At 39.6% G+C, this 12956-nt stretch overlaps 1 protein-coding gene across 1 annotated transcript; it reads right to left on the minus strand.

Moving 5' to 3' along the window:
- Positions 1-3342: 3342 nt before the first annotated feature.
- Positions 3343-8732, minus strand: gpr22b (G protein-coupled receptor 22b). Its single transcript, XM_043227887.1, has 3 exons — positions 8020-8732; positions 6303-7117; positions 3343-4989 (listed from the first exon to the last, which is right to left on the minus strand). Exon 3 carries the CDS (start codon positions 4983-4985, stop codon positions 3672-3674), a length of 1314 nt encoding a protein of 437 aa, XP_043083822.1. The 5' UTR covers positions 4986-4989; positions 6303-7117; positions 8020-8732; the 3' UTR covers positions 3343-3671.
- Positions 8733-12956: the final 4224 nt, after the last annotated feature.

The following is a 12956-nucleotide window of genomic DNA, read 5'->3' on the forward strand; positions in this document are numbered from 1 at the left end:
CTTAATGTTTTATTCAAATGTTACTTAATGGTTCAACCTGTCATCAATTACTCAACCTCATTATGTTTCAAAACCTTTTTGTCTACAATTTTATATGTATGCAATTTATTATATTTTATGTAACGGCTTCTGAGCCCAATTTATTATATTATTTATAATTTTAAGTTTCCTGAAGTCATTCAATAGCTTTATCATTGAATCAGGAAGTTAAACTCAAGAAAAAGATCTGATTCAGGAAGTTAAATTTTATATATAGATCTATATATATATATATATATATATATATATATATATATATATATATATATATATTTATTTATTTATTTTTTTTTTTTCGACTATGAATAACCATAAAACATGTTAAATGAAACATTAAGTTAAATTGCTAAAATGAATAATACAAAAAATTAGTGAAAAAATAAAATCCAACTAAAAATATTCATACTGTAGTAAATAAATACCATAAAAATAAGCATTTGTCTTCTATTATTTTATTATATTGAAAAGCAACTATGGGTATTTGTCAAAAAATAAAATTTTGTGTTTCACAGAAGACATTTTTATAATGATAATCATAAAAAAACTAACTGAAATAAATTTTCAGCATTTAAGCTGAAGTGCTGAAATTAATAATGCCAAAATTGAAATAGCTGAAAATAAACCATATAGAAATTAAACAATATACCGATAATCACAAAAACACAACGAAATTGAAAAACCTGAACGAAAATAAAAACTATGAAAGTATATTAACAGTATAGAAATAATACTTTTCTAACTCCCACACAAAACATGTATGGCAAAGATCAGGTTTGAGACGACTTAAGTGTGAGTAAAAGATTTCAGGATGGACTGTCTGTTTAAATACATGGTGGATATTTAATAATAAATGAGATCTAGATTAAAATCATGGCTTTTGACAGTATTCTCTAGAGCAGCCGTATGCGTTTCATTCCAAAGTTTTCCCGTGTTTTTTCTGGGCAATGAGCATTTAAGCACAACATACAAATGATTTATACCACAGCGAAAGTTTATTCGCTAACAAATGTGAGCCATACTTTCTGCCTTTTCCACAGATTGTCTTTGAGATGTTTTTAAGGACTGCTTGGATGCAGTGTGACCAAGAGAAGGCTTTGAGTTGGTTTAAATCCAAACTTGTTTATCCGTTATGAACCATTTTATATGCATCAAGTGCTCGTAAAATGGTCTTGTTACCCAGAGAGCAATAGATGGTTCAGGCGCTTACACCCTTAAAAATAAAGGTGCTTCACGATGCCATAGAATTCTAAACGGTTCCATAAAGAACGTTTCTGTTTTAAAACAGCTTCTTTGTTGCGAAAGAAGGTTCTTCTGTTTATAAAACGCTAAGAAAGAGAGAGTTCACTAAAGTGACTTTAACTGAATGGTTCGTTGTGGAACCAAACGTTCTTCTGTGTATATGGCTGTACCACGACATCGTCCTCTGCCCTGTATCCTTAAATCTAGCTTGACATGAGCTTTGTACCTGAAGAAGGATTTAACACGGGTGACACTTCCAAAACCCTTGTGGTGCATTGACTGTTTATAGGAGGCTTGATGATTCTCAATTACAGTTTTATAGGACGATCTGAGAGGTGCAAATCTTCCGAGAGTCAAGTGTGACGAAAGGTCACCGCCACATATTGGTTGTTTGAAGTGCCATCGCTCGGAACGAGGCAGAGCCGCGGATTGCGGGTCACAGTGTGACCTGAATTTTACAACACCATGAAACCGGCTTCAGATGTCTGCCGAGGGCATTTCAAATCAAACATATGATTTTATCCTGGCAAATAACAGGACTCGGTCGGTGTGACCCATTGACGCCGCGGGATGCTGGCTTGATATTGCTTCTGCAGAGGACATTGGGGAACAAGGATGTTTGGATGCAAAAGAAGTGCTCATTTCAGTGTACAGTATTAGAGCTTTTAATAACGTAATTAACAGTGAATCGACACCGTCTCTCTGGCTGCGTTGTTTACCCACAAATTTGGCCCATTGAAGCCAAGTGCACTTTACCTGTCATCCAGGCTGATGTATGAGCATCTCAAAACACTTGTTATCCTTCCGCCTTGGTTCATAAACCTCTTTTCTCTCCTGCAGCACTTCATTAGGACTGCTTGAATGGTGAACTGTAAGTAATATTTATTGCGAAGCGTAGTTCACTTAGACTTAATAAAAGTTGAATAATTCAAAAATAGCTCCAAACATATTCAGCGTGTAATTCATTAGAATGATTCTAAAGGAGTCCTTTGACCAAATCGTTTAAAAGAACCAGTTCATACGAGTCATTCGTTCATGAATCAAATTTCAGTTTGTTACTTTCATTTATCTTTGTATAGAAGATTTTTTTATTAACTAAAAATAAAAGTATGAATATATATATATAAATTGAAAAATAAAGCTAAATAGGGTTTCGTATAAAATGATAATGCATACTTAAAATTTAAATACAAATTTGTCTAATCCAGTTCAGAACTTGTGAATCAACTAAAAGTATTGTTTTAGAAATTTTTTCTACACCAACAAGCAGAACGATTTCTATGTAAATTGATATGAATCAGCTTGGCATTGGTTCCTTTCATTCTTGACAGTACTAAATAATTCCCACTGAACATGCAAGGCAGAATGTTCTCGTAATGGTGCACAATAGACCTCTAAGAGCTACAGTGCTGACCTGGGAAATTATTCATTAATATGTATGCAGATTTGGTGAATGGGAGCTTAACTTTAGTGTTTCAGTGAATGCAAAATGAGGGACGTTTTGTCCTTGACAGCGGTGCCAAAATGAACCAGACGTTTTCTCAGATTTGACAGCTCTAAAACAATGATACTTGCAGCATTTTTCCTCCTTTTCTTTCTGAATCACAAGGCTTTGCAGGATTACCATCTGTTAAATTTCGGTCTGTTCCTCATGCAAAGTGTCATATGACTTCAAAAGACTTGGAGTGCAGCAACACGAGGCGACTATTGTAAGTGCTTTTTGTTGTTTTGCTCATTGTTTTGTGGGCTTAACATATGAATTGCTTTCCGATGATTCGCCAATAATTCTACTGTTTTTGTTCCACAGAAATGATCTCTTCCTATTCACAAAAGGTGACGTAACGTGGGCTTTATGCAGTGAGACAAAGGAAAAGTATTATCATGATGACTTTTGTAAGTGCTTTTTCTGGTTTTGTTTGTGTTTAAAGCTTAACACATGAATTGCTGTGTGATTATTAGTCAGTAATGGTCTTTTTTTTTTCATCCACGGAAACGATAATGTGTTCATATTCCTACACAAGATGATGTTCACAGCATCTGTGTTCAAGTCAAAAAGCAGATGGATTTCATCTTTTTCCCTCACCTAGTTTATTATAAATACATGTATACACAGGCTACAAGTCATAGATGAGATACATAACTGATAAAGAGTATGTACAAATCTCAGTTTTCATGTATTTACAGTACATACAGTGGTTTATAAAGGACATGCACCATGTAACTGCAATAGCATCAATCTATGAAACCTATAATAATATAATCCAAGTTATAAATAGTAACAGATTCTTCGATATCTGCTCATGTAAGACTAATATTCACATAACATGGTTCCCTTTATGTATAACAGTGCTTCAGTGAGAACTAGTCCCTGTTCTGGAGGTTACAAAGTGGTTTTAGTCTGCATCTTCAGATGATAGACATTTCTGCCTGGCTTCATGATCGTCAAACGTCACTTTCTTATTCCGTTTGGGGTCGATCCAGGAGTTTCGAATCACCACATTGTTCGGCAGAGGATCCGCCTCGATGATGGAAACCACCCTTTTCTTCATTTTACTCTTCAACACTTTCTGGAACTTCTGCCTCGTGAAGGCGTACAAGAGAGGATGGAAGACCGTGGTGCCATAGGCCATGACCAGAAAGCCCAGTCGGAGCTTAACGGTGAGGTCACTGGGGCCTGCGCTGAGGATCACAGTGTTTAAAACGGTGATGGGCGTCCAGCAGAGGAGGAACGTGGAGATAATGAGCAACGACATGCGGAAAACGCGCTTTTGACGCTCACGCCGCTCCCGGTGGCGCTTGACTGCCCTTCGCAGGGCGATGATCACCGAGACGGACGTGCGCATGCCTAGCGGAGCGTTTCCGCGGTTGCTGCTCTGCGAGGCGTCCGTGATCTCGGGCAGCTGTTGCTCAGATGTCGACATAAGGGAGAAGTTCTTTTTCCTCCTCATCTTTTTCTTCTTCTTCTGCGCGGCGTGGAAGCGCGTCCCAATGCGGATATTGAGCGCCTGCAGGATCTTGGCGTATGTGACTAACATGATGACGGCAGTCAAACAGAAAATGGGGATTTGGGCTACTAGGTGGTAGTACAGACCGAGTTCGGTGTAATATTCATTGACGTGCACAACGGCGGTCTGATTGGCTTTGGTGGGCTCTGGTCCCAAGAATCCCACCTCGATAAATGGCACCAAGAAGCTGACGAAGGACAGCACCCAGATGCAACCCAACAGAGCCACCGCTCGTCCCATAGTCAGCACACGATTGGCTGGTTTAACGGAGATGTCGTATCGGTCCAAAGTGATGGCTAGCACGTTTGCCGCTGTAGCCACGCTTGCGAAAGACACGCAGGCCTCGTGGAAGCAGCAGACAAGCACCGTGTCGCCTTGGAGCGATAGCATCAACACGACAATGGTCAGAGGGATGCAGCAAACGCACACCAACACATCCAGCACGTGGAGGTTCATGGTGACGATGTTGCTCACAGAATTGACCAGGTTGGACTTCATGCAGTAGAGGGCCAGTACTGTCAGGTTGCTGCTCAGTCCCAGGACAATCTCCAGCATGAGGAATCCTGTTAGGGACACTTGGAAGCTGAGTGGGTAAGGATAAGGGCCGGCCGCCGTCATGGCAGGACTCACGGACTCGGTGATGTCGAGGACTGTAACGTTACTCATGGTGCTTTCTTCCTCCGTTGAGGGAGGGACGTGCATTATCCTAAAATGTAAAAACAGCAGGATGCGTAATCAGAGAAATGTGTAGGAAGACCAAACACAGTGTCATTCGGTATTGGATTGAGAATCCTTTAGAATTCCTATTTGAGAACCAAATTGCAATATATGTAGCAAACGGTTTTGCAATTCGAAATTCAAATATTCGAAAGTAAAGGAAAGGAAATAAAAGTCATATGAATTCATACAATTCATAGGTCATTTTTTACGTTGAAATACAATGTTTGTCAAGACTAATATTGAAAAATAAAGTCTTAAGTTGGAATGCCTTGCTGATAGATAGATAGATAGATAGATAGATAGATAGATAGATACTGTTATTCCAGTACAACGTCCTGTATCCAAGTTCATTCAAAATTCTGACTCATTCAACATGAATTTTGCATAACTCTGCTTGTTGATGTCCTACTAATCTAAAAGTTAGCAGTATCCGACTTGTGTTTCATTCAAGGCTTGTTTACTTTTTCCAGTTCTTGTTTTCCCTGTGATTTAAACACAATGACCTTGGCATTACTAGTGCCATGTGCTACTCTTCAAGCTACTGGAATCCCAAATGAAGTTGTCTGTAATGGCAACATGTTATGAGTCAAGAAATCTGTTGGGGGTCCCACATATCCAACAAAACAAGAGGGCGAAAAACAGCTGTAAATTATTACTGTATTCACTCCACTGCCTCTACATCTTGAAAGTCCATTTAAATATTTGAGCTGATCCGATATTGTTTTCATCTCTTTAATGACCATGTTTTACTCTATTTGCATAGAATTTGGCAGATATTCAACAAGTATTAGTTCAGAAAATGTACAAAAACGTCTTCAGATTCCCTCTGGGTCTGCTAATGGCTTTACATTTTATATTTGTGCGCACATTGACTAATAATGCATTGGCCATTCCGTGTTGGGCGCTGCTATGAATAGAAACACATTAGCTATTATTTTTGTCCACAATACATTTTCGGTTGTTGCGCAGCAATGGATTGCTCTATTTACAAATGCGACTGTCTTTAGTGCCGCGTTTCATTCAGCACCAAGAAGGAGAATTCAGAGATAGAGAAGACCCTGGCTTTTGTAATTTACTCCAATGTAAATGGATGCTTCAAGGTGCCAACACGGAAATAATAACTCTTTGTGATTAGATGTAGTAGACTGACTGACAAAGTCGAGTGAAACCAAATGGAAACTCTAATGACTTCATGAGCTAAAACACAACACCTCACAGATCTTCAAGCTTGTTTTCCGGACGTCCTTGACGACTAATGACAACTGTCCAATAGTTTGTTTTACACATTTGTTGACTTACCCTTCCCCTTCCAGCTTCTTTCTCAGCCTCGGGAGTCAGCGGTCGAGTCGGGATAGTCTGGAAGGGGTACAACTTGTACATCAGCCCCAGGCATGGCCTTTCAAGGAAGTATTCTGCACTTCTTGATCCTCGTAATCAAAAGCGAGTTTCTCGCTTAGCCGTCAGAGAGGACAGTTTGGCAGAAATTTCTTTACTTTTTACTGAACCAAACAATATGATTGATCCTCTGCCTTGTCCAGAACTAACAAAGACGATGTCATTTTCATTCTGTTTCAGATGTTTCACTCTTGTTTGTCTAGGAGTCCAAAGAAAATCAAAACTAAACTCTTTTCTAAACTAATATGGCAACTGTTTTGATTGTTTTATCCACATTAGGGTTAGGAAGTTGCTTTCATCTCCTTCTATAACATTAGGATGAAGAAATCCAGTAACCGTCTCTTTAACGCTGATGTATTTCCGTTATTGCATTTTTATGGGCCCTAGAAGGTGATAAATCCACATTGATTTGCTGATTTGCATGTGCCATCTGCCAAAGCATCCAAGGTCACAGAATTGTTTAGGTCAGCATGAGGGGGTGGTGCATTCTGGGTGTTGGAAATGTAATTTCCTATCCCCTCACAGAGGTGACCTTTAGGCTGTGTCGTCAATGTGTCGTCCGAAGCACATGATAACACCACTCTGCATCCGTGGTATGCATGGGAATGACTTCACCTGGGAAATCCACTCTAGGGAACGTCCTTGCAGGCCGGATAGACTCAATGCTAGTCGCACCGCACTTTGGAAGCAGTTTTCTTCAGCTCTTTAATCCTACAGCCCTGCCAAGAAAAAGGCAAGAAATATTGATAAGTGAACAATCAATTATTCATTAAGCCTGCATCCAATCCATCATCAAATAAGGACTTCCATGTGTTATCCATTCATCTTTCCCAAGCGGTCTGCGGAAATGCACAAGCTCTGGCCTTGCTTAACGTCCATGTGAAGGTACATCTGTGAACCTGCAGGACTTGATGGATGGGCCCGTGCATCTTGGGAACAATCTACAAACACTCATTTCCAAAGCCATGCCTTTTAGGGAAGGTAACACAAGCACCTGTGTTGTTTCATGTCTGTACTTTCTCACATCATTTTTCAGTCAAGAATACGGCTCGATCACGTGTAACGAGGCGATCGCGTTCCAGTCGCACATGAGACTTTACACTGTAAATTTCTCCCAGATGTCAGTCCAGCAGACTTTGACAAATCGGGGGAAACTGAGCAGAATCGATCGGGTTTTGGGGGCAAAATTTGTCAGTGGAGACATGGATCAATAGGCTAACTAAAGTCAGATTGTTGTTTGCAGGAAACAGCAAGATGGTCACAAAAATGTAGACGCTGAGGAGGACACGTCCCCTCAGATGTTTAGATTAGTCATCAAACTGGAGTTTCAATGACAAAATCTTAAACTATTACCTACATTTCCGTCATGAATATTTGGTTGCATTCTTGCAATATGCATCTCTTAGTTCTGCTTTTGTTAATTTATTCAAGTTTGATCTACTAGGGAAACTTACATTTTGACAGATTGCTCCCCGGAAGATGCTGGTGTCAGCCTAAGTTTCGCCATCTGCTTTTTTGCATTATATCTGTTTAAATGGTTGTATATCCAAATTCTGATCGTCATGCACATTCGTTCAGTCACATTTGATCTCCAAAGTTATTCGATATCGCTCCCCCTTACCTTTGCGCTCCCAGAGTTCTCCTCTGTCATGCAGCGTAGAGTAACTACAGCTTCACCGAACCATCGTCTTAGATCCACAAGTGCATCTTCTGCACACACTTTCGCAGCCGTTGCATGTCAGTGCGTCGTAAACCCGCTTTCCCCCCGAGGAGCGTGAATCAAATGCTGTCCGCGTGAACTGTCAGCAGTGCCAGCAGAGTGAAACAGACGTCCTCTGACTTTGATCTACTGTCCTGCCAACTGTTTCCTTCACTGTCTTGCTGCTTTTCTTCGGTCTCGATCTCGATCACGCTCTCTTCAAACTGTGCTGCGTTAAAGTGTTGCCGTTGCACCCCTCTGTTGCGCCTCCTCATCCTCGCTTGTCCCCATCTCTCTCTCTCTCTCTCTCGTTCTCTCCTTCTCTATCTTAGTCTCCCTCTCTCACTCACTGCGGCGGTTTTGCAGTGTTGCTCCCCGCTCTGATTGGTTTGTTGTAATGGGGTTAACCCTTTCCTTCCCGGAGAGTGGGGTTGCACTCTTCCTTTTGTTTTGTAGTCGTTCTCTTCATACAGATTTTCCGTCCATCCTGCGATGGCAGCACGGTCTCGGCTGCATCTGTCAGTCCCTGCGGAGATGCTTCGGAATCTATTTAAGCACTGTGTCGGAGTTGCATGTTTTCATTCATATTTGATGCCGTGCTCTGTGATGAAAGTGGATAGGAGTCTACTGGGTAAAGGACACAAAAAGAGTGTGGCTCTGTTCCAAATCTAGCGAGCTGTCTGCATTGGCAGCATTTTATGGCTTGCAGGCAGTTTTTAAAGACTGTTGCTTCTATGATACCTCATTTGGATAAATTTTGAAGCAGCATCACATGTGTCCATAACTGAGAAGGCAGTCCCAGAATGCATTGCAAAGTGAGCTTAGTGAAAAATAATTATCCAAGTGAAGTAATATGTTCAATAATGAAACAATTTAGACATTAAATAATATAAAATTACAGGCTGATATTGATAAGCCAGTGATTGCTTTCATGTATTTATACACACTATGCACAATATTTAAATACAAATGCATGTATTATTTTCAATGAATAACATTTACTATATTTAGTATGCAAACACTAAACACTTAAATATTTAGTATTTAAATACTAAATCAACTAAAAAGGATATATAATATATTCATATATGTGAGATTTTATCACAAATTTGAATTGGTTATTACAGGTTTTTATAAAAATGCATGTTTACATTTACTATTTTAAGTATTCACGAAACATTAACATATTCAATATACATTTTCAATATGATATATAAGCATATATAAAAGAACAATTGTATAATTGTATTACGTTTTCATATTTATTTTGAGATATGCCGAAGATTCATTTATCTAGGTGAATGATTAGCAGCTCATAGGTTAGCGTAAGCATATTTAGTGGTTTTGGCATATTTAGAAAATACACGTTTACATATCTAACGTTGACCGATAAAGAATATCGGCCAATATCAACCATCAACAAATAGCTCAGGCTAATTAAACACACCTGGTTTGACCTTTAATCTCTAAATTGTACCCGAGGTCTGTGCTAATTGTGCGACGTAAGAGCTGCTGCCTATGTAGAGTCTTTATTTTACTCAGTGTGTAGGCAGTATGCAGCTCACTAGCTTTAGGGACGAAGCATGTGTGTTTGATTTAGATGATAGGAACACTTAGTGTGTGTGTAATATGTAGAGGAATTGTGATTGATAGTTTCAATTAAGCCGGCCTGTCAGCTGGCAGAAGGAGCAGTCCTTCTCAATTCGTTTTCTTTGGCTCATTTGGCAGGTAAGGGGGGCCGACAAAGTGACAGTCGCTACAAGAATGCGTGTGTGTGTGTGTGCGTGTGTGTGTGTGTGTTCACGTTTGAAGCACTTGTTGGCATGCGGCTCTCCACACGTTCTGATCCTGAAATGCACATGTTGTATTATTAAGTGGTGAACAGCCTTCTATAGACACGGCATCAGCGCTGCTGAAAACTTTGCACTAAAGACAGGCTCGATATTTCAGCTGCCATTAATATTTCAGCATGCTTTCCCAGCAGCCTTCCAACACTGCAGAGTATAATATTCTGTTATTCCTAACCATTTTTCTCTGATGATTTTTTAGAGGGGAAATGACAGCGTTGCGTGTGCCGTGAGTAAAATGTATGACGAATAATATTATAAATAACTCTTTTGATCGCTAGATATATTGTTCCTCCCTCCGGAGTCCTGCATTATATGTGCGGTTCTATGAAAAATGACGAGAAAAAAGAAGTGCAGTGATTATATTTTTTATAATTATATTGTGGTCGTAGTACCATGTATCACATAAAAATAATATGATGTTACTTTTTGGCCCCATTTTAGTTTTGATTCTTATGTTACTCTAAGCAAGAGTCCAAAAGGCCAAAAAGAAGTAATACACCATTATAGGATTTTCGTGGCACGTGACCAAAAGCATAATAAAAGCACGGTGCCACCTCTTAAATACCGTAGTATTGTTACTATATTTTATATTTATTTCGAATGAACTGCCAGTTAACACACATAGCCGTAGATCATTGGCAGGCTGCGCAGTATCTTGTCAGTATTTCCGGGGCTAACTCTCTGCTTCGTTTGAAAACAGGTTATGGAGAACCAGTTGATGATAATATCGATCAATGCATCTCGCCCGGCCCACTCCCTGCTGCAATGGAGTTTTTGTGTGCCATTACCTCAGAAATCCGGTCTGAGACCGAGACGGACCCGACTGCGTTTAAGCTGCGCACTTTTCCGAAGCGACAGACAGACAGCTGGGATTTCCAGCACTCAAGCTCAGCTTTCGATCCCGTCCTATCGCTCTGGGAGCAGAACTGCAGAAACCCTTTTCTGATTTTTCTCGGGCAGGCCGTGGAAGAGGGACGCTTTGCGGTGCCAGAAATCAGTTTGAGGAAGGCAGAGATCTCAGCGGCGGCTCTTTTATCTCTCCCCTGCAGTGCCACTCGTGCTCTTTGTAGCCGGAGTGTTCGGTCTCCCAGTAGATTAGCGGCACGTTAATAGAGCCGCCTGCTTTTGTGTTACTGAAGTGGCAGGCAGTGTTTTAATCACTCGCGCTGTAAATCCGGACACTTTCTCGGCTAAAGCGGCAAAAACGAGAGAGAACTAGGGTAGAAAATGTTCTATGTGAAAAAAGGACAAATTCTAAAAGGAATAAATTAGTTAAATGTTACTTGGGACGATCATTCAGCGCTAACTACGTCATTGACGCCGTTATATGCGTTTCATTTAAAGCTGTCCCTCTAATGGAGGTTTGTTTTGGTGCCAGATAAATCATGACAGCATAAAGACATTAGATCATCCGATCTCTGTTCATTGATTCGGTGTAGAAAGCTACTTTTTTGTCTAACGCGGTAACTTTAAACCACAAGTTGCCAAATCAACATTAATTACAGTTAAATACTACTCTGCTCCACATAGGTTTTAATGCAGTAAACTTTTAACGAAGCAACGCAACGTTTCTTTGCTATTCGTTATAAAGTGACGGTTTTGAATTGCTGGTGAAGGCTTGGGCTCTTTAATAACATTAAGATGTTACTTTTTTATATATTGACACGCTCGTGCTGTCGGACTGTTCTATAAACGTAATATCACACACTTAGACGTGAGGTATGGCTGAATATTGGCACAGTGTGATTACCTTCGTTGTCAAACTGTAGAATCAATTAAAATTTTTAGTGCTCTTATTCAGTCCTAAATGTTCATCTCTGCGCGATCAATAAACAATAATTGATCGAGGGGCTCCGCTAATGTGCTTATACTCCAGCCGGAGACTGCATTTATAAGCCCTTTGATGTTTAAGCAAACAAATCACTCATCTTTGTTTGCATTTATGACACTCTAAATCTGATTTGTGTGCTATACCCTGTAGCCTCAAGTGATTAATCTTTATTGTTGAAGCTTGTAAATGTGATAATATGGCCGGTGAGGCAAGACTGTTTTGTCTGTGCATAATTGTGGCCTCTCTCACTCTCTTTTTTCATGGTTGACGTCTCATTGCATCATCTGTTCTTATTAGCATGTTATGAGATTTGTTTGCTGTGTGTGTTCCGTGTCATCTGTGGTCCTCTGTGATGTCAGACTAATTGGTTACATTAATTAGCGCTGGTGAGGTCACATGCTGTGTCGTAATGATCGTATTTATGAGACGAATGGCTTTATGTGCCGTCAATTACTGTTGTTGCTAATTATCATTTGTAAGTTGCGATAGTAAATGTTAACTGAACATTTTGCAGTTTATGTATTGCAGGTGAAGCTTGCTAGAAAAAAAATCATTCTTTTTTTATGAGGTTTGTATGAAAAATTACGTTTTTCTTCACTGAGTGGAAGTATAATATGCAGCTTCCATACCTAATTTCCCCGCTTATTTTTTGGATCAATGCTAAAATAGCTTAATGTATTTGTCAGTAATTTTCTCAAAAAGAGAAAATATAAAATTGCCCAATGAAAATTACTTTAATTACGACTTCCAAGTTCATAAATGCAAACTTCCCAATAAACATAAAATGCAGCAATAGTCTAGTGAAAATGGAGAACCAATCATACAGTCGTTATGTTGGAAATGATTGAATTTCATATAAATTGAGGCAATTTCGGTTCAGCAGAAAAAGTAAATGTGCTTTTTCCGAGGTCTTTTGTTGGCTTCAGTTGGTTTCACAACATGGCCAGTCTTATCTGCTTGGCAAACCACTCTGACCGGTTAACAGGTGGCTAAAAAACCTTTTAAACCAGAACAGATTGAATAATGGAAAGCATTCTGGTCTCATAGCCTGGTCACGCTGGTCTAGTTGGACAGCCAACTGATCTGACCAGTCAACAAATGGATAAAACCCCTCAAAATCCTTTAAACCAGACCAGCTTGACCAATGAAAACCATCCTGGTCTTAGCTGGTTTCAAAA

Source organism: Puntigrus tetrazona, chromosome 25 (assembly GCF_018831695.1).
Source record: "Puntigrus tetrazona isolate hp1 chromosome 25, ASM1883169v1, whole genome shotgun sequence".
Taxonomy (NCBI): Eukaryota; Metazoa; Chordata; class Actinopteri; order Cypriniformes; family Cyprinidae; genus Puntigrus; species Puntigrus tetrazona.